Raw genomic sequence first — 22,009 nt, 5'->3', positions numbered from 1 at the left:
GCCGGAAGAAGAGGAGGAAACTCTCTCTGGACACTCCAGATGCAAGAGACAGGCTACGGTCCAGTACACACCGCCCGTGTCAGAGTCTGAGTCTGAGTCAGAGGAACTGGATCTGGTGTGAAAATGTTGCAAGAGAGACTACAAGAGAAAGACCAGGCCTACATCCCCAGACTTAGTCAGGATGGGATGTAGTGATTGGGACCAGGTGGATCTTGTTGACTAGGAGATCCTTGATTTGGCAATGTTAACCTGGGCCAATCGGGGAAAGCCCTGGGTGACCAATGTACCCAGGAGATTGCTTTATTTTCCCCCAAACTGTATTTTGATTTGATCCCTATCCTGCCCCTCACTTTCTCTTTCACATAGGCTTTGCCCTAGGGGCTCTGCTTGATAAAAGTTCTTTTGGTCAGTTGGGTGATTTTCCTGGTGCTGGTATGTTAATAAAGTTATTTGCACATCTGGTATTTTTTACTGTGTCTCACACCTGCACATGCACAATATGGGTGCAGGGAACAATAAGTACTACTGCTGGATGGCAGCAGTGTAGGAAAAGAAAAAGAAAGAGGAACAAAAGAAAAAATATATCACCAGGAGATTTAGAATCTCCTCGGTTCAGGGGACTGACTGTGAGCTGGCTGGCCATAAATAAATAAAGGGTGATCTGGTGACAGAATTCCAGCCTCTGTGCAGTTATTTCAGTGTCAGACTTTGTGAATGTCGTTGGAACTGCACCTGTCCAGGCAAGAGGGGTGTATTCAGTCACAATCCTGATTTGTGCCTTGTAGATGGTGGACAAGCTTTGGGGAATCAAGGGGTGAGTTATTTGCTACAGGATTCCTGGCCTGTGACTTGATCTTGTAGCCACAGTGTTTATATGGCTATTCCAATTCAGTTTCTATAATGGATGTTGATAATGGGGAACTCAGTTGGGGCACTACCACTGAATATCCAGGGGCAATGGTTAGATTATCTCTGGCTGGAGATTGTCAATGTCATTGTCTGGCACTTGTATGGCATGAATGTTGCTTGCTAATTATTAGCCCAAGCCTGGATATTGTCAGACCTTGTTACATTTGGGCATGGAGTCGTGAATGTACTGAACATTGTGCAATCATCGGTGAACATTTCTGATCTTATGAGGGAGGGTAAGTCATTGATGAAACAACTGAAGATTGTTGGGCCTAATATACTACCCTGAGGAACTTTGCAGAGATGTCCTGGAGATTTAAAGTGAAGAATAATTCATGTTGTCAATGCAGAACCATTTGTAAGTTTTCAATTTTCTCCAGTGCTTCAGCTGATACACTAAACTCACCCAGAACAATCAACTAGTAAGGTCTCCATACTCCTCATGTAGCAAATATAAACTGACTCCTGCCCCTGCTCCTGCCATTTCACCCTTCCTAACTATTAGTCCTCATGTCCATTCTCACCCTTTCTTGCTACCTGTCCTCACATCCAATCTTACCTCTCCCAGCTACCAGTCCTCTCAATCTCACTTCTTCGAGCCTTATTCTGCAATCTCACCCCTCCCTGCCACCAACCTCCAGTCCACAATATTTGTTTCCCTACTAACCATTCCCCTCACTTCTAAATCAGCACATCCCTACTATTCCCCACTTCTATTTTGCCCACCATCACATCTTCCTTCTGTTATTCAGTGTAGCACATACACATCTTTAAAAGGAGGCTCAAGTTCTAATGTTTTAAATGCTTTGACCTTCTTCATAATTCAATTACTGGGATTGTATCCAACTGATGCTGCTCACCAAAACATGAGTGTGCTTAAATTTCTAATTCAATCGTTGCTGTATTTTTTCATGATCATAGGAAAGTTTATTGTATTTGGAGGACTAGGCTTTTCAAATAGGGTAAAATATTGTTGTATTTGCTTGATTTAGGCTAAGTGTTTTGACTCCCTGTCTGACTATTTGAGTGATAACTCTCTTTCACCTCTTCCATTGGGCTGAAGATATATAAGTTTGAATACACATATTAAAGGATTCAAGAATTGCTTCTTCCCTGTTGTTATCAAACTTTTGAATGGACCTCTCAAATGTTCATTTTGATTTCTCTCTCTGCACCTTTTATGCAGTTGTAATTCTATCCTGCACTCTGTTCTGCTATTCTGATGCATTTTTTGTGGTACAGTCTACCTTATAGCATACAAAACAACACTTTTCACTGTATCTCGGCACATGTGACAACGATAAATCAAACTAACAAACCAACAGGGCTGCTGTGTTGAGTAGGGTGTAAAAAGTGCTAGAGTAGATACCTTTGGGTGTAACGTGTATTGGTGTAGATATGTTACATAGGTTGTGATGAGCAGTGGTGTATGTGATGACTGCAGCAGAGATATGTGGGTAGGTGTAATGCATGCTAGTGTAGGCATGTTGAGTAGATTGTAATGACTGGCAGGGTAGCTATATTGGCTAAGGTATAATGATCTTTTCACATGGACAACCCCTTGGTAATGTAGATAATTTACATCCATTCTAATTTGATAGATTAGGAAATGGTTGATAAGTACTGTGTGTTGTCTGTAGACCTCTGCCAAATAGAGATGAGGTGGTGCTTGAAGGGTCAGGTATATGAGTGGTTGGAAGCTTGTGTGCTCTCTCCAATGCCTTGACTTTGCTTCTGTGTGTTCCTGAAGATATCCCTTATGCGTCTGTGCCTTCCCAAATAAACCTTTTCCATTTTGGTCTGTCATGACCATTCACTCAAGAGAATGCATGGCCTATGATTCACCTGTTCAGCCTTTGAAGTTATCCTGGGTGGCACAGTGTTTAGCACTGCTACCTCACAGCACCAGGTAACCAGGTTCAATTCTATCCTTGGGTGACTGTCTGTGTGGAGTTTGCTGTACTCCCTGTGTCCGCTTGGTTTGCAGCTGGGTGCTCCGTTTCCTCCCATAGTCCAAAGTCGTGCAGATTAGGTGGACTGGCCATTCTAAATTGCCCCATAGTGTCCAGGGATGCGCAGGTTAGGTGGATTGGCCATTGGAAGTGTGGTGTTATGAGGATCTGGGTGGGATGCTCTTCAGAGGGTTGTTGAAGACTCAATGGCAGAATGGCCTCTGACTGCACTGTAGGAGTTCTATGATTCTGAATGCATCTTTGCTCACCTCCTTGGAATCTCTTCTGGCAGCCAAATTCCATGTAGAGCAATTTCTTCAGGTATCTGGTGTCAGACATCAGAATGACATGTCCTGCCTAGCGGAATTAGTTTTGAATGATTTTATCCTAGGCCTGTTGGCTTCAACGAGGATGGTGCTCTGGATCTGCTTTTCCTGCCACCAGATTTGGAGGACCTTGTAAAAGCATTGCTGCAGGTAATTCTCCAGTTCTTTAATATCCAAGTCTCCAAAGTGTGGGGATCACTGCTGCTCTGTAAACCATGACTTAAATTTTGCGTTTGAGATCCTGGTCCCTGAAGCATACTTTTCCTCAGTTGGCTGAATCCTGACCTGGCATGTTGGAAATGATGATGAATTTTGTTTTTTGTGTCTAGCTTCACAGAGAGGAGGCAGTGGCAAAGTGGAAATGTCGCTCACAAACTATTAATCCAGAGACCCAGCTTAATGTTTTCAATACAGTGCTGCGCACAAGACTCCTTGATGAAATAAAGACTGATATTGTCAGGGGTAGCATATCAGCATGAAAAGAGATTGGATAACTAATAGAAGACACAGAGTTGGGTAAGGGGGACATTTTCAGGATGGCAACCCGTTACTGGTGGAGTGCTGCAGGGATCAATGCTGGGCCCGCAATTATTTACAATATAAATTAACGGCTTGGAAGAGTGAAGCGAATGTACTATCATCAAATTTGGGGTTGATACAGACGTAGACTTACTAGGCAAGTAGTAAGGATGACACAGATTCAACTCAGAATTGTAGACAGGTTAAGTGAGTGGGCAGAAACTTGGCCAATGGAATATAATGTGGAAACATTTGAGGTGATGCACTTTAGCATGAAAAATAGAGGAGCTGAGTATTATTTAAGTAGGGAAAGATTGCAGAAAGCTGTAGCACAGAGGCTTTTTTAGGTCCTCATGCACGAATCATAAAAAGCTAGCATCTATGGTTAAAGGGAAGGCAAATGGATTGATGGCCTTCAGTTCAAAGGAAGTGGAATGTAAAATTAGGGAGGTTTTGCTAAAACTGTATAAGCACTAGTCAGACTGCAGCTGAAATACAATGAACAGTAAAATACAGAAAAAAAAACCTACCTATGTTAGAAATCTGAAACAAAACTAGAAACTTCTGAAGAAACTCAGCTGGTCTGGCAGCATCTGTAGAAAGAAAAACAGTGTTCGAGTCCAGTGACCCTTTGGAGTTTCTCCAGCACTTGGCTTTTGATACTGTTAACAATTCTGCCCCTCTTAGCCAGGCAAAGGCATGCTGGTGTTGAAGGCAGCTGAGACATGATTCACTAGATTTGTTGTGTGTATATAAAGGGCTTTGAGAAGATTATGGCTTGTACTCACTGGAGTTTGGAATAATGAAAGGAGACCTTATTGAAATATAAGATTCTTAGGGGGCTTGACAGGGTAGATGTGAAGAGGTGGTTTCCACTTATTGGAAAGTCTAGGACCAGAGGGCATAACATCAGAATAGTGAGTCCCCTATTTAAGATGTGGATGAAGAGACTTTTTTTTCTGAGGGTAGTGACCCTGTGGAATTCTTCACCATGGAGAGTTGTTGAATCTGGGTTGTTAAGTATATGCAAGGCTGAGATTGAAATCCATCTATCATCAAGGAAAGCAAGGGTTATGGGGATAAGGCAGGAAAGTGGCATTGATGATTATCAGATCAGCCACAATTTTATTGTATGGTAGAACAGAGTCAATGGGCTAAATGGCGTACTCCTACATTTTGTACGCAACAGGCCTACACTTTTCAGGATCTGTTGAACTTGTAAGTGCTAGTTTATTTTGTAGGGTGTAATGATTGCCTATTGGTCAGACATTTAATGAAATTATTTTGTAAAGGAACCTCTGCAGCAGCTGGTGATGTTGAGGGAGGGCACTGAGCAGTGCAGCTGGACAGTGGTCTTGGACCTCCAGCAACAAGTGGCGACAGTGAGCAGGGTGCTGGCATTGTCAAATGGGCTTTTCCTAAAGAAAATGGCATCTTTGGGGATGGGAGGCCTGATGAGGAGAAGAATCAAACAGCCAAAGGATTCCCCAAACCAAATGTAAACTGCAGGTTTGATTCCATGTAAGGACTGTCTTCCACACTTCACCTTAATTCCTCTTCATAAAGACCCGATGCTAGTGGCATAAAGAATCCCTGCTTCATGTTATTCTGTCTGTGGGTTCACATTTCATGTTACATTTCTGTTGTGCTCAGTAGTATTCCACACAACAGGCATTATGTCACAGCGGTCAAGGTAGAAAAGTACCTGGCTAAGATGACTGGGTGGTGGAGGAGTTGAAATTGGCAGTATCCATGAGAGAAGCTGAAACTTCTCCATAGCATTGCAGGCTCAAGCATCCTGTGGATGAAATCAGATCTTCAGGGCAAATCTAAACAGAGACTTCAGATGGATGTTCCCATCATTCAATGGCGGAAGGAAATGGTACACCTGGTCGGACATTTATTTGTTAATGAATAGGAAGCTGGATGGAGTCAGGTAACACCAGAAACACCCTGGATTGAGGGTGCACAGCTCTTCATGACACCCAGGAGCCTTAACACAGTTAAGCAGAGGGACATTCATGTTGGAATAACTTTGTGGGAAAGCCCATTGGGAAACACTGGGAAGAGGTGCTGTTGTTTAAAGAAGTCCACAGTGGGTCTTTGGGGTGCTAACAAAGGTTTTGGGGGACAGCATTCTGTCACATCTACAGCAGAAGCTTCATGAGTAGAGGCAACCCAAGGGGAAGGACCTGTTGGCTGCAGCCCTAGAGCTGGTGAAGTTGTCCTCTTGGATTTCTCCATCAAAGCAACCAAGGCAGCTGAAAGACCACCTAACAGAAACAATGAGGGAGGGGAACCTCCAAACGGTGTTGAGGAGGCCTGATGGTGACAAACATCAGTTGTCTTTCTTTGGACCGGATTTTATCATCTGGATCATTGGGCAAGTTGGATTTTTGAGGCCAGGAAAGAGGCTGGCATCAGGGAGTTAGGGGAGATGAGGTTGTAGACAGCAAGCTAAAAGGCAGGTGAAACAGATTGCCGCACAGCAAGCACAGAGCCAGGCCTTGCTGTCCCATCTCCACAGGAAGTCTTACAGCTGATCTCACTCAAGGGATGCACCAAAGAGGTGTTGGAATTGTGATAGGGCTGGGTACTTCAAATGAGACTGTACTCGCCAATCTTGGCCACCACCTGTTGTCAGGCACAGAAACCCCATTCAGCGCAACAGCCTTCTCTTCTCACCAGATACTAAATAAACACAAATTAGTTGGGCCTCCAAACATGAAGCAGACATTCAGGCAGTAAGGTTCGATCTGGAAAAAACTTATTCTTATGTAGAGCAATAGGCATTTACCCTATAGTGGTCATGAAATTTGACAAGGTAGAAGCATCATGCCTAATTGATACAAGAGCAGAGGTGTCAATTGTTACTTAGCAGTTTGTTTTTCTGAGCATCTTGCTGAGGAGTGTGAGTAGATTATATCTTCCTTTCTCCAGGTCTCTGGTTTGCTAGGGTCAGACATTCCTTATCATGGTTACATCAAGTTCTCCCTCTCTGTTCTCAATCACAGCTTTTATAGCTTGGGTTTTCTGGTAAGTTTGTGATCCAATTAGCACTCAAATGGAATTAAGGAAGGAATATTCATGGTGTTAGGGTCAAAGGTATTAAGATATATCCAGGTCTCCTTGGAAAGCATGTACAATGAGTCCCAGGAGCAGCACATTACGAGGTCGATAAATGGGGCTCCACATACTTGAGTTGTATCAGCCTGTGGGGGGACCCCAGAACTATTTGAATATCAGGGAATTAGGCTGTTCTTTTACCTGCCCACACCATTTTGAAGGCTTATGCCAGTTGATCAGTACAGGTCAGACAAAAGTAATGTAAATAATCATGCCCTTAGTTGAGGGCATGACCACAAGAGGGAACCCACGGGCAAGAGGGGATTGTGGTTGATACCATGCCTATAGGCAGCATTCTAACCTCAACTCTCTGTGACATTCACACTAAGATTCAAACCGGTCCAGGCAGGTAGAGCCGGAGCGGATCTAGACAGGTAGAGCCAAGTGTGATTTTATCTTTACCATCTATGTTGAAAAACAACCTTGGTGCAGGCATCAATCGACTGAAAGGCCTAACATCCAGCAATCCAGTGCTAGCTGATCAGAGTCACAGGAGTGTTAAGTGCAGAAGAAAACAGTACGGCCCATTGGCCAACACCGGCTCTTCAAATGAGCATCTCCAATCTCCTTTTTTTTCTCCAGGCCTTTGCACATTACTTTTATCCAAATACTTATCAAATGCCCTCTTGAATGCCTCAACTAAACCTGCTTCTACCACACTTCCAGGCACTCCTAATGCAGGAGTCCAAACAAGCACAGAAACAACATCAAGTCCTCTGTTGGCTGGTCATGATAAGGAAAGAAAGCTAAAGCAACTCATCTTCCTGATAGTCTCAAGTTCTTAGCTGTCCATGATCAGGGAGGACCCCAAGCAATAGGGAAAAAAAAACCATCCACTGACCAGAGAGCAGTGTTACTGGCCTGATGAGGAAAATGATCAGACAGACAAAGGGTTTCGTCAACCGCATGTAAACCACAGGCTTGATTCCATGTAATTTCTCTTCATTACCTGACGCTGGTGGAATAAAGAATATCTGCTTCATGACCATTAGGCCATGTATGTGTTCAAATTTTTTGTTCCATTTCCATATTATAAGAACCATTTTAACAGTGAGTCATAGAATCTTTGCAAGTGGAATGAGGCCAACAAATCACTCATGAAATGGCCCTTTCTTGTACTGGCAATGGAGGTGCTAGTATTAATATTGAAGCCAGCTGTACATGAAGGATATTGGAATTTGACTAGTCAGAACGACAGAATGAAATAGACCATTTATAAATTCATTTCAGTGTGAACAGGTTTGAGTTTTTTTTAAAAACAAAGCGTTTATAATACAGTTTCTTTGGATTTTGATGCAGTGCTGTAATCAGAGCAGATTGTGGACAGTGTGTGGCAGTGAGATTGAAGTTAGCCAATTACTGAACTGTTCTGCATCACTGCCTCTCACTCCTGACTTCGCTTCCAGACAGCTTGACTGCAGAATCTTTTGGCAGTATCTACGCAAAAGGAAATGATTGAGAGATGTAATGGAAATTCACCTGATGGTTAGGCTCCAGCAGGAACATCCAGTTGCATATTCTGAGTAATATTGGAGCCCTATTGTTTGACTGTCTCTCCTTGCAACTGCAGCACCTCAAAATTTACCCAACAGATTTTAATTATAACAATGTGCAACAGAGACTGATTTTGTAAAACAGCCTCTTCTAATTCAGCTATATGGTCTCCTCTAGTTCCAGCACTGTCTGAATGGCTGTGTTGCATAGAGTACAGCAGACCACTATTATTCATAGCACTATTGAAAGGTTGTACTAGAGGGTGAACATAACCAACTATGGCATCAAAACGCTTTCAACAAGTGGCAGTGTCCTACTCAGTGCTGGCCCTTGTGGTGAGTTGGTAATTGTTGTCTCACTGCTGTACCTTCATTACGGGATTACACACCGGTATCATCAGCCATCTTTTTATTGGGTGTCCCCTGTTCTTTCAGCAGCCATCCATGGTCCTTCAGTTCCCCGAGGAGGAATGAATTATGACATTTTCCCAGAAAATGTTTCTGATGGTCGCACAGCCGCTAGTGAATGGAATTCCCTTCTGTGGATAAGAACACTGGGCTATGCTCCTGGGGCCCAGCTGGCCTCTGATGTAGCCCAAACCTGAGGGAATTTGGCCAAGGAAGCAAACTCCAGTAATTGTCTATGCCTGATTTGCTAATACTATGGTGAATGTGACAAAGTCAATGCTCCTTTATGCAAAGCAGTGGTCACCTGATTAATAACGCTGTGTGCAGTCACCAGCAAGATCCCAACCAGATTTGAAGTCAACCCCTGAAAGAAACCAGATACTTTAAAACAATTCAAGGTGACTGTCACCTTGGTAGCTGGTGTTCACCTGCTTCCAACAGCTCAAGATCCTCCTCCAGGAACATGACAGATCAGCTATTACTGAAGTTAAAAAAAAGGAAACTGTTTGGCAGCACTGCAACGCAGACACAACAAGGAAGTTGCTCCTTTGTCAGTACACTTGAGAGGAGGAGGAAGAGGTTGATGAGGACCATTAGGCTATGCACAAGGGGCAAACGTTGACCAGGATGTCAGGGAAGCTTATGCTATCCTGTGGCCAGAAGATCCTGACACACTTCTTCCCAGGTCGACATCTGCATCATATTTTTTGTCTACTATTTAATCGTCAACACCACATAGACGTCTCCTGTCAAATTGTCATCAAGTTGTAGTTCCCCAATCGCTAGATTGTGACCTCAACCACTAAAACTTTTCTCACAGACATCCTCATGTACTGCTTTTGTTATGCTCCAATAATAACAACTTGATATGTGTAAGGCTCCAGAAACTGCATGTTTCATTTCAAAAACATACATGCAATCTAGAGAAGCGTTTCTAGCTGCACTCAAGTTAATGCCAAAATAAATCTACAGCCACTTCTATGCCCTTTTGCAAGAGGTCCTCTTTGGGGGCTGGAGCAAATGTAAAAATTTGTTATTTGAGAAGGTGGCTTGGTGGTTAAGTTCAATGTAGCACCTGTCCCCTGTGATCATGGTGCCTGAAAGGTAAGACTGCATTTGGGTAATGGATAATCTTTAAGGAACTATTACATGATTTACAGCAACTGTATATTCCTTCAAGATGCAAAAACGCAAAAATGTTCAGTCAACTGTGGCTAACAAAGGTAGTTCAGAATTGCATAAGATTAAAAGAAGAGATCCATGAAGTTACCAGAAATAGCAATAAATGAGGATTGGTTTTTTTTTAATATCAACAAATGAGGATCAAGAAATTGATAAGGAAAGGGAGAAAAGAATAAGAATTAACTTCAGTAAACAACTATAGAAAACATGTAGGTATGTGAAAAGAAAATGTTTGGTTAAGACAAATGTGGGTCCATTACAGGCAGTCGGGAGAATTTATAATTGGGAGTCAAGAAATGGCAGAGAAGATAAAAGGTTAATTTGCATCTGTTTTCACTGAGGAAGATATAAGAAATCTCTGTGAACTAGAAATCCAAGTGGTAAGGGAGAATGAGGAGTTGAAGGAAATTGGTAGTAGTAAGAAAATTGTACTGGAGAAATTAATGGGGCTGAAAGTTGATAAATGCCTTGCTGATCTTCATCTCAGGGTGTTGAAGGAGGTGTCTATAGAAATAGTTGATGCATCGGTAATTGTCTTCCAAAATACTTTTAGATTCTGAAATGCTTCCTGTGGACTAGAAGCTGGCAAATGTCACCCCACTATTTAAGAAGGGGGCAAAAAGAGTAAACTAGGAACTGCTATGAGCCTTGCATCAATAGTAGGGAAATGCTAGAATCTGTTCTTAAGGATGTGATAAATAGACACTTGGATAATAATGATCTGATTGGGCGCAGTCAACACGGATTTGAGAATGGGAAATTGTGTTTGACAAACTTGGTGGAGTTTTTGAAGACATTATTAACAAATTTGATAAAGGAGTACCAATGGATGTAGTATATTCAGATTTTAAGACGTGTTTTGATAAAGTCCCCCACTGGTTAGAAAAATTAAAACACATGGGTAGGAGGCAATGTGCTGCCATGGATTAAGGATTGACTAATAGATAGAAAACAGGGAATAGGAATAAATGGGGCATTCTTGAATTGGCAGTCGGTGACTAGTGGGGTACAGCAAGGATCTGTACTTGGGCCCCAGCATTTCATAACGTATGTCAATGACTGGAGGTGGAGACCAAATGTAACATTCCCAAATTTGTGGATGATACAAACTTAATTGGGAATATATACTGTGAGGATGATGTAAAGCAGCTTCAGGAGGATTTGGATAGGCTTAGTGAACAGGAAAGAATATGGAAGGTGGAATATAATGTGGAAAAATGCAAAGTAGGAGGAATAAATATGCCAAGCATTTGTTAAATGGCAAGTGTTTGGAAAGTGTTACATACAAAGCCATCTAGGTGTCCTTGTCAATAAGTCACCAATGGTTAATATGCAGGTGCAGCAAGCTATTAGGAATGCTAATAGAATGTGCAGCTTCATTGCAAGATTTGAACAATGAAGTCTTGCTTCAATTGCTAACAGGCTTGTCTAGACTGCAACTGGAGTCCTGTCTGCAGTTTTGTTCTCCTCATCTTAGGAAAGATATTATTGCCATAGAGAGAGTGCAAAAAAAGTTCACCTGGGATGTTAGGACTGCCCTATGGGGCCCAGTCTGTTGTGTCTCACCTACTCCCATACTGCCACCAACCACACTTCCCCCACCGTCTTCCTACAATGTGGTATTCTTTCAGGACTATACTGGAAGGGTCAGCCTGAATTATATGCACAAATCCCTAGAGTGAGAATTGAGCATTGAATGTATAATTTCTGGCACAAAAGTAAGAGTGCTACTAACTGAAACCTGAAGGGCAGTGATTCAGGCATATTGAAGGAGAAGTATTCAAACTTAACGAAGAGCCTCACTGGTAAAGCTGCCATTTCTCTCCTATCCCTCACTTACCCTAAGAAGGTGGTGGTGATCTGCTGCCTTGTACTAGTGTAATTTATCTGGTATACGTACACTCACAATGCTGTTGAGGAGAGTTTCACTCAACAACAATGAAGCAACTAAAAAAATGAAGCAACTGCAATATGTTTCTTTTCAGAATGATGTGTGACTATGATAGGATCTTGCATGCAGTTGTATTCCCATGCACCTGCTGCGTTTAATCTTTGAGGTGGTAAAAGTTAGGATTTGAAAGGTGCTGTCAATGAAGAGTTGACCAGTTGTCACAATGCATCTTGTAGATAATGTGCGGTGCACCCTCTGCATCGGCAGTGGACCGAGTGAATGTTTTATGATGGTGGACGGATTGACAATCAATGGGTTGTTTAAAATCAGAAACGCTCAAGGGGCTAGAATTGGAGATTCTCGGAGTACTAGGCCTAAAGGAAATTACAGATGGAGGTATTTGATATAAGGATGGGAATTTTAAATATTGAAATGTTGCTTAACTTGGAGCCAATGTAGATCAGCGAGTAGGGGGCTGAAGGGTCAGTGAAATTTGATATAAGTCCATGAGTAGCAGAATTGTGGAAGCCTTCATGTTTCATGCAGGGTAGAAGATAGGAAACCAGCCAAGTTGCATTGGAATAGTCAAGTGTAGAAGCAACAAATATGTAGATGAAAATTTGAGCAGCAGATGAGCTGAGGCAGGGGTGGAGTCAGGTAATGTCACAGAGGTGCGAATAGGCAGTCTCCATGGTGATAAAGGCATATGATCAGAAACTCATCTCAGGATCAGGTATTCACCAGGGTGACTGCAAAAGAAAATAGTTTGCCGCAGGAGTTTGAGAGCATCTGTAATCTGCAGCATTGACGTCAATCATTGGCTCAGTTTCCAATAAAACACCAGCCCCCAGCTGTTTCTGCCTGAGATAAATGAAGCAGCCCTGTCGCTGTAACCAGCAACTGTGAACTAGATGTCAATGCAAAAGTGAACAGTTTTCATTCTTTGCTTGATATAAACTGCAACTAATTTTTTAACAGTGAAGCTTTTAAGTGATGGTGACCAAATATATTTCACGCAGTTATGGTTTGTGTTAACCTTATTGCTGACTGGTATCTCAGTGTGTGAATGTGAATCATTCCATATGTGTGCTGACCAAGCGCTAGAAGCAGTGGATGAACCCTTTGCAGAGTCTACTCATACAACCACATTAAGAAGGCACGCTGACCAGGCAGAGCAGAAGTCCCTCTGAACTTTGTCACACCTAAGGATTACTGTGAATAAATGCAAAAGGACCTAAAATTAACACTTAAAATTTAAAATGACAGTTGTCATCATTGACAAAAATGTTGTCCTATCTTGTTGAATGATTAGTGTTATTGAAGCTGTTGACAGCCCTTGTGTCAGTGACTGACACTGGCTTCTCCTCCCCTCCCCCACCTCCTGTCAACCAGTGCATAAGCAGATTTCACTGAATTATTCATGGCCTGAAGGATTCATTAGTGAAAGACGAGAGGTCCCTCAGGAATTTGGGTACTATGCCAAGAAGACTGTGTTTCCTAGGCAATGCTGATTCAGCTCTTCACTTCCCTGAGTGTAATGGTAAAAGGATTTATCATACAGTCCAGGCACTTCATTGTGTTTAAAAGGACAGGATTATTTTCGAGTTTAGGATCCATAAGTCTGAATCCACCATGCTAACTCCCTCTTCACAATTCTCCCTTGTTCTGTAAATTGAAACATCTGTGTGATTTGCTGATGCAAAGCATGTGGATGACAGGGTGAGAGGAAAAGGCTGAGGAAGGAGAGGAGGAGCGCAGCTCGCAGATCCTCGCAGGAGCGGAAACCTGATTGCAGGGGTTTGAAACAAACAAAGGCAGAAATTGCTAGAGAAACTCAACAATTATGGCAGCATCTCTGGAGAGGAAACGGAATTAACATTTCAAGTGCAGTGACCCTTCTTCACAGATGCTACCAGAGCTTCTGGGTTTCTCCAGTAATTACTGTCCTTGTTTGTTTCAGATCTGCAACATTTGCAATTCTTTGTTTTATTGCAGAGATTTAAATACAGAGTTCCAAGACAAAATGAATTTGTGAAGTGACAATCGCAAGGACTTTTAAGAAGAAGGGGAGTTTGGCGCTGGGGTTAACACATTGTGGAGATGGAGGAATACAGCAGGCCAGGCAACATCAGAGGAGCAGAAAAACTGACATTTCGGGTTGGGACCCTTCTTCAGAAATGGGGGAGGGGGAAGGGAGCTCTGAAATAAATCGAGAGCGGAGGGGTGGGGCTGGGGAAGGTAGGTGGGATGGTGATAAGTGAAAACCAAAAGAACTGCGGATGCTGTAAATCAGGAACAAAAACAAAGTTGCTGAAAAAGCTCAGCAGGTCTGGCAGCATCTGTGGAGGAGAAAACAGAGTTAACGTTTCGGGTCCGGTGACCCTTCCTCAGAGGTGAGTGCAGGTAGGGAGTGATAAGTGAGTGCAGGTAGGGAGTGGTGAGGATTGGTCAGTGAGGTGGGAGGAGCAGATAGGTCGGAGAGAAGATGGACAGGTTGTGTCAGGTCAAGGAGGCTGGGATGAGAGGGAGGGATGTGGCCGGGGGTGGGGTGATTTTGAAACTGGTAAAGTCCACATTGAGATAGTAAGAACTGCAGATGCTGGAGTCTGAGATAACAAAGTGTGGAGCTGGAGGAATACAACAGGCCAGGCAGCATCAAAGTCCACATTGAGACCATTAGTTGTAGGCCAGTAGATGGGGTAGTTGTTTGCAAAGATGGTGAAGATAGGGTTAGTCTTTTGAGGTGAGGAACATTGAACTCAATCTGCAAAGGAGTTGGACTCCTAGTTTTATCTTAGTATAACAAGGTGAATCAATGTGCACCAGTCTAGAACAAGAGTGAGCACACTTATCCATGTTAATGAGTGACCTGACTGTTCTACACAATTAGCAATTATCCAGCAAACTCAGAATTCTTCAGTGGCTGGTGATGAAACATAAGATTATTTCTTTTTGAAGAAGTTTTTAACACAATCACCAAGGATGACCCCACTATCCTTGCAAACTTAGATTTTTGAAAACCTTTTTGTAAGTCCAGCCAGAGAGCAAATAGATTGCCCAGACTCGCTGAGGCAATGATCGGCCACCTCTCCCTTCCCCATTGTCTTATTCAAAACCTCCACCTCTTCTCCCTGAACTAACATGACAGTTACCACACTGAGGTGGGTGGCTTGAAATCGCTTTATTTCCTGGGTTGAGCTTCCCTTAAGGACATGACAGATGCCAGATCCACCCCAAAAATGTTGATGAGGTTCAAGGACCAATTCCTCACTATTCAAGGCCTCTAGGTTTGATAGCACACACTTTTCTCTACAGCAACCGGGAAAACCAACGTTAAAATTTCCGAGCTACATTCTCAGCAGTAACACTTGAGTAGAAAGGAAGATGGAGAAAAGACAGACTCCAGTGGAAAATCAGGATAGGCGCTACAGGTGAGACATGGATCATCCATCAGTGAACGAGGGGCAGACATGCTATGCCCAAACCTCTAATGTCCACGTGGATTCAATTGTCATGTGGGAGTGAGGGAGAAGTCACATGGAAAATAGAACTGCTCACTAGCATTGATTGATCGATTTATTGTTGTCATTTACCAAGATACAGTAAGAGGTGTTGTTTAGCGTGCTATATGGGCAGATCGTACCATTCAAAGTGCATCAGGGTAGCAGAACAGAATGAAGAATACAGTGTTATGGCCTCAGAAGGTGCAAAAAGAGAGATCAGAATTAACATTTGAGAGGTCCTTGCAAAAGTTCAATAACTGTGGGGAAGAAGCTGTTCTTGAATCTGTTTGTATGTGTATTCAAATTTTTATATCTTCTGCCTGATGGAAGCCATTGGAAGAGAGTATACCAGGATGGGAGGGGCCTTTGATGATGTTGGTTGCTTTCCCGAGGCAGTGGGAAGTGTAGGTGGAGTCAATGGATGGAAGGCTGGTTTGCGTGATGGACTGGGCTGTGTTCACAACACTCAGTAGTTTCTTGTGTTCTTCTGAAGAGCAGTTGCCATACTACATTGTGAAAGCCATATGCTTCCTATGGCGTATCTATAAAAATTAGATATCAGCTCATTCTGATTTTTGGGCCATCTTCAATTTAGATGGCTATGACTTTCATCAGAGTCAGGTGGAGAGACTACTCAGTGGTACAGCAAGTCCCAGGCTGAGGATTCCCAAGTTATTATGTTACAAAGGAGATTCCCCAAGTTGTTAAACTCCCGGGTGAGAAGGGTTGAACTAGCTCCTCTTGTTCATTCACTTGACCCCTCAGTTAGTCACAACATAGTTAATTTTTAAAGGACCCCTCCCTTGTGGATGCCTTTCACTTGGACAAGTGGATTTATGTTTCAAAAGGAGCCAATATAATCTGGTTTGCTTGAGTGAATTTGTTAGTTACTAATTATGATAAGAAAGAATTATACAACACACACTCACTTAGATTAGTGTAAGAAATGAGTCCAAACAAAAGTTAAGTAATATATGGATCAGCTTCCCTTGATCATTTGTGAAGAGTAGACTGTGAAACTTGATGCTGAACAATTGATTTCAGGAATCTTGGCTTTTGCAGGTCAGTTGAAATCCTTTTGTCCTATTTGTTTTTTGTGGTGTTTGGTGGGCAGAACTTACAGTGAGAGAGTTCATCTTGTCCTGTCTCTTTCTTATTGGCTAGCTGGCTTCTAACACTCGGAGTGAGAATTCTTTTATACCATAAGATATAGGAGCAGAATTAGGCCATTTGGCCCATCAAGTCTGCTCCACCATTTGATCATGGCTAATTTGTTTCTCAACCCCATTCTCCTGCCTGCTTCTGGTAACCTTTGATCCCCTTATTAATCAAGACCTATCTCTGTCTTAAATGTGACTTGGTCTCTACAGTCTACCGCAGCAATAAGTTCCACAAATTCCTCACCCCCTGGCTGAAGAAATTCCTCCTCACCTCAGTTCTAAAGAGTCATCCCGTCACTCTGAGGCTATTCCCTCAGGTCATAATCTCTATCACAAGTGGAGACATCTTCTCCATGTCTACTCTATCCAGATCTCCCAGTATCCTGTATGTTTCAATGATGATCCCTTCTTCATCCTTCTAAACTCTAAGTGTACAGACTCAGAGTCCTCAGAGCTTCTCATATGACAAGCTCTCCATTCCCAGGATCATTCTTGTAAACTTCCAGCACATCCTTCCTGAGAACGGGGGCCTAAAAATGCTCACAAAATTCCAAATGCAGTCTGACCAGAGCCTTATGCATCCTCAGCAGTACATCTCTACTCTTGTATTCTAGATGTCTTGAAATTTGTGCTAACATTGTGTTTGCTTTCCATTTATCTGCAATGCATGGGTGACTATTGTCTGGTTATTTGACTGTGACCTTCAAAGTAAACAACTGCTCAATCTCAGATGACTGTATGCAAATCTCAGTTTATGAGAACAGCTTGGCTGACTAGCGCTCACAGACACACCAATTGAAGTTGATTTCTAACATTTTTTTTGAAGGGCAAAACAAAACAAAAATATCTGCAAGAGGTGGTGTTCTGCTGAGAGGGTGAAGATAATCAGTCCTTTCATTTCCCCTTCCTGTTACATATCTGTCTTTGTTTGAAGTTTCCCTGGCACTTCCACAGGTGCAACAGTCCATGGGTTCAACACAAAATTTTGCCAAAGTCCATGAATTTATGTCTGTAGCCATAGAGTCGTACGGCACGGAAACAGACCCTTCAGTCCAACCAATCCATGCCGATCATGATCCCAAACTAAACTAGTCCCACGTGCCTGCTTCTGGCCCATATCCCTCCAAAACCTTTCCTATTCATGTACTTATCTAAGTGTCTTTTAAACATTGTAACTGTCTTTTTTTCATCTGTAGCAGTACTCTTTTGAAAACTTATTTTGGAATTAAAAGTTTGTTTTTAATTGATTCATGGGATGTGGCTCGGCCAGCATTTATTGCTCATCCCTAATTGCCCAGTAAAGAGTCAACAAGATTGTTATGGGTCTGGAGTCACATGTAGGCCAGAGCATGTAAGGACAGCAGTTTGCTTCCATAAAGGATATTAGTGAACCAGATAGGTTGTTATTTTTTTCCCAACAATCAACAGTGGTTTCATGGTCATCATTGGACTCTTACTTCCAGATTTTTTTATTGAATTCAAATTCCACCATTTGCCGAGGTGGGATTCAAACCTGGATCCCCAGAACATTAGCCAGGTTACTGGATTAATAATCTCGCAATAATACTCCAATGGCATTGCCTTCCCTAAAGTTAAACACTGACCATAGTACTTCAGTGTTCTGTTCAGTTGTCATGATATAGAAGTGACCAGATTGGGGCCTAATGATGTCAAAGTCATCCCTGCCATCAGTTCCTCACTTTACCTTGAAACAAAGGTGCTGTAAACCTGGGTGCTGCCATTGCCATCAGGAATTGAAATGTAATGGCTACACCTATGATCTGATCATGGGAACCCATGTGGGCCCCAGTTATTGCTGTCTCTTTGTGGGGTTTGCAGCAGCTCATTGAAAAATATTAGGTGAACATTCCCTGTCCCTGCAATAACAGTCACATCTAACATTCAAGAACATTTGAAATAAGAGCAGGAATAGGCCTTTTTGGCCTTTTGGTCTGCTCCACGTTTTCGTGAGGTCATGTTTGATCTGATTGTAGCATTAACTCTATTTTCCTGCCAGCCCTTGACTCCTCAGTAAATTGGTTTAAGTCAGCATTAAATATATGCATTGACCAAGCTTCCACTTCATGCTGTCTCAGTCTTTCCATCCTCCAATAAATTATAATCACCCAAAGACAAACGCTGATATTAACGTCTATTGACATTGCAGTGTCACCAAATGCTACAGGAATAATCAGGACACAAAGGTGAAAACAAAGATTTTCATTTTACAAATGTGCTTGTGCATCAACTTTTAAATATGGATTGGGGGGATTTGCCTACTATCCCAACCTGTCTGGAAGTGTAGAAGTGGTACATACCTGCCAGGCCAGAGCTGCAGGGTAAAGTAGTTAAGCCCAGACAAGACCTGCTGGGGGTAGTCATTTATGTTTCAGTTTCCTTGTGGTCCAGACCTAACAGTACTCTCTGCAGTGGCGGAACAATGATCAGAGGTGACAGGAGTGAATACCTATGAGCAAGAAAATGAATTAATGGAAAGAGGAAGAGAATATCCCCAAACATCCTGCTGTCTAATACTATAGCCCAATCTCCGTAATCTTCTTCAGCTTTACAACTCTCTGAAATCTCAATGTTCCTGCAACTCTGGCCACTTGTACATCTCTGAATTCCTTCATCTACAGTGGTTCTTGTGTCTTAGCAGCCTAGGCCCAAAATTCTGGAATCCTCAAAACCTCTCCTTGTCCCTTCCTGTAAGACATCTCTATCTAACTGACCGAGCTTTTTGATCACCTACCATATCATTCCTATATTTTGTTTCTGTACTTTTATGTCAAATTATATTGGTAATGCTTATGGGAAGAACCTTAAGACATTTTATCATATCAAAGTTACTGTATAAATGTGAATAAAAGCAAGTAAGGACAGCAGGGAGTATTGAGGGCATTTGGGGAGTGGAGCTGGGGCAGGGGATGTAAAGTAGCGTGTTGTACAGTAGGCTTCTATTTTGAATGGAGGACAGGGTTGTTATTCATTCATGGATAGTGACCTTTACTACCAGTGCCATCATTAAATGCCCATCTCTAGTTTCCTTGAGAAGGCAATGCTGAGGCACCTTCTTCAATCACTGCAATCCATGAGTTGAAGGTGCTCTCACTGGGCTGTTTAAGAGAGACTTCTGGGTTTGGGTCCTGTGACAATGAAAGGATAGCAATATATTTCCAATCTAAGTAATGGGGGAGTTTCAGGGTGCATAGATCTGATGATGTTCCCTGTCTTTTTCGAGATGTCAGAAGCAGTGAATTTGCAAATACTGTCATTAAAAAAAAAGCCGACCCAGTCAAACTCCTTGTCAGTTTAAAACCTCAGCAAAGAGAAATTTCTGATCATTAACTTAACAATCTTTATCAATTATATACCGGGTCCTGTAATGAAACAACCTCAAAATGAGTTTCCAAAGCAGCGAAATGATCTCTGAGTAAAATGTGTTTGCAGGTATGTTATGAGAAACAAGTTTATTTTCCAAAGGTTTACCAATAGCAGCACTTAGAATCCTAACTTGAGAATTCTAAAATATTGTTATCTAGATATGAGCTCATGAGGATATAAATATGAGACTGCAACATTTTTTATAATTGCTTCCAAATATTTTTTCTAAGAATTATTTCTGAATTACATTATAACAATGAAGACTGCACCATGGATTATACAATACTTAAGAAACAATCACTACACTTATACAGATAGTGACTACTCTAAGAAAAATAAATATTCAATGCTGTATTCCCTTATTAGTGAATGGTAGCTATCCAGTCAATCATGTATAGTCATATGGCTGCTCTACATTTAAACCTTCTTAGATATTATCCAACAATTATACCTCCAAGGTACCTAAAAGTGCCACAATTTTCTATAATGGTATTAGTTTCACAACATCTCAGCTATGCTACTGTGCAGAAGAAGGTCATTGGCTCATCATATCTGCATTGTCTTTCTGAGCACTTTAACCTAGTGCCAGTCTCCTGCCTTTCCCCATGCACATTGTTTTACTTTAATTAATCATTCAATGCCCACTTGAATGCCTCAGTTGAACTTGCCTGCACCACACTTTCAGGCATATTTAACAACTCACTGTGGGGGAAAAGCTTATTCTCACCTTTTATTTGCTTGTTTTGCAAAACAATTTAAAACTGTGTGCCCTCTGCTTCTCGATCCATTTACATGTAGGAACAATCTCTCCCTCTCCAATCCATCCAGATCTCTCATGATTTTGAAGACTTCTATCAAATCACTTTTTATTCTTTTCTTCTCCAAGGGAGACAGTCCCAACTTCTCCAATTTTCCCTCATGACTGAAATGTCTCATCCCTGGAACCATTCTCATATTCATTTATTAAAATGCTGCATATAATGCATTTTATTTCCCTTAGCTGTCATGAACTTAATTAATACCTTAATGTTGTCATTAATTTGGTCACTTCTTTTATACCGTCACTTTGCTTGCAAGTTGAGTCATGGTCTGATTGGATATTTCTTTTTGACATATAGGGACAGTTTTCCACAGGTTGATGCCAGGATTGTAACTGTACTAGAACAGATTGGCTAGTTCCAGAGTGTAATTCTTCAGCACTGCAGCTGGGGCTTTTAGCCTTTAGTGTATCTAGTGTAATTATTTTTTAATATGATGGGGCATGAATCGAATTGGCTGAAGTCTATGATTCTGGGGATGGATTATCCACTCAGCACTTTTAGCTGAAGATGGTTGCAAACACTTCAACCTTATTTCTTGCACTCACGTATTGAGCTTCACAGTTATGGAAGTTAAGGATGTACATGGATTGTTTTTTTTAAATGATTGCCCATCACTACTATAGCTGACAGTGGTAGGACTGCAAGAGTTTGGCCTGATCTGTTGATTAGGGGATCATTAAGCTCCACCTATAACATTGTTTAGTCTGATGAGATGGGTATGGTGATGAACTATGGTGCACTGGCTAAAAGATTGATTTTGAGAGTATTACTATGCCAAAATGTTACTTGATTAATCTATTGGACAACTGTCCCAACTTTGATACTAGTGTACATCATTTATAAAGAGGATTTTGCATGGTCAGCAGGATGTGCTATTTGGTTTTATTTTGTCAGTGACTGTGGTTTGATAAATGTAAACAACACTGAGACAATCTGGAGTCATATCCAGCTCAGGATGGCACATTTCCTTCCCTAAAGGGTATTAGTGGACCAAATAGTTTCTTGATTGTCATTACTAATATTAGTTTTTGTTCTAGATTTAATTGACTGAATTAAAATTTCCCAGTTACTATGGTGGGATTTGAGCCCATAAATCCAGAAATTTTTAAAAAGAGAATAATAATTGTAAAGTCAATAATTTTAGGGGAAGGGAGGCACTAAAGGTGATAAGGGGCAAGTGAATGGGACTAAGCACAAGATGCGACATGTCAGCAAGAAAGGCAATGCAGTTTGTGACTCATGGAGATTAGCACAATAGGGAAAAGCATTGGAAAAGTTAACCACGGAAATGACACATTATTGATTCCTTGCTGAGTGCAACCATGGAAAAGCTAA

The 22,009-nt window shown here is 41.8% G+C and overlaps 1 protein-coding gene across 1 annotated transcript in view; it reads left to right on the top strand.

Moving 5' to 3' along the window:
- Nucleotides 1–22,009, top strand: part of mapk8ip2 (mitogen-activated protein kinase 8 interacting protein 2) — a 69,059-nt gene that overhangs the window by 21,955 nt on the left and 25,095 nt on the right. The window contains exon 3 of the mRNA XM_048609982.1: nucleotides 3,253–3,337. Within this exon, the coding sequence (XP_048465939.1) occupies nucleotides 3,253–3,337 (85 nt within the window). The remainder of the gene's footprint in view (nucleotides 1–3,252; nucleotides 3,338–22,009) is intronic.

This window comes from Rhincodon typus, chromosome 22 (assembly GCF_021869965.1).
Source record: "Rhincodon typus isolate 14 chromosome 22, sRhiTyp1.1, whole genome shotgun sequence".
Taxonomy (NCBI): Eukaryota; Metazoa; Chordata; class Chondrichthyes; order Orectolobiformes; family Rhincodontidae; genus Rhincodon; species Rhincodon typus.
Note: the sequence above shows the minus strand (reverse complement) of the source record. Positions and strands in the feature narration are given on the sequence as shown.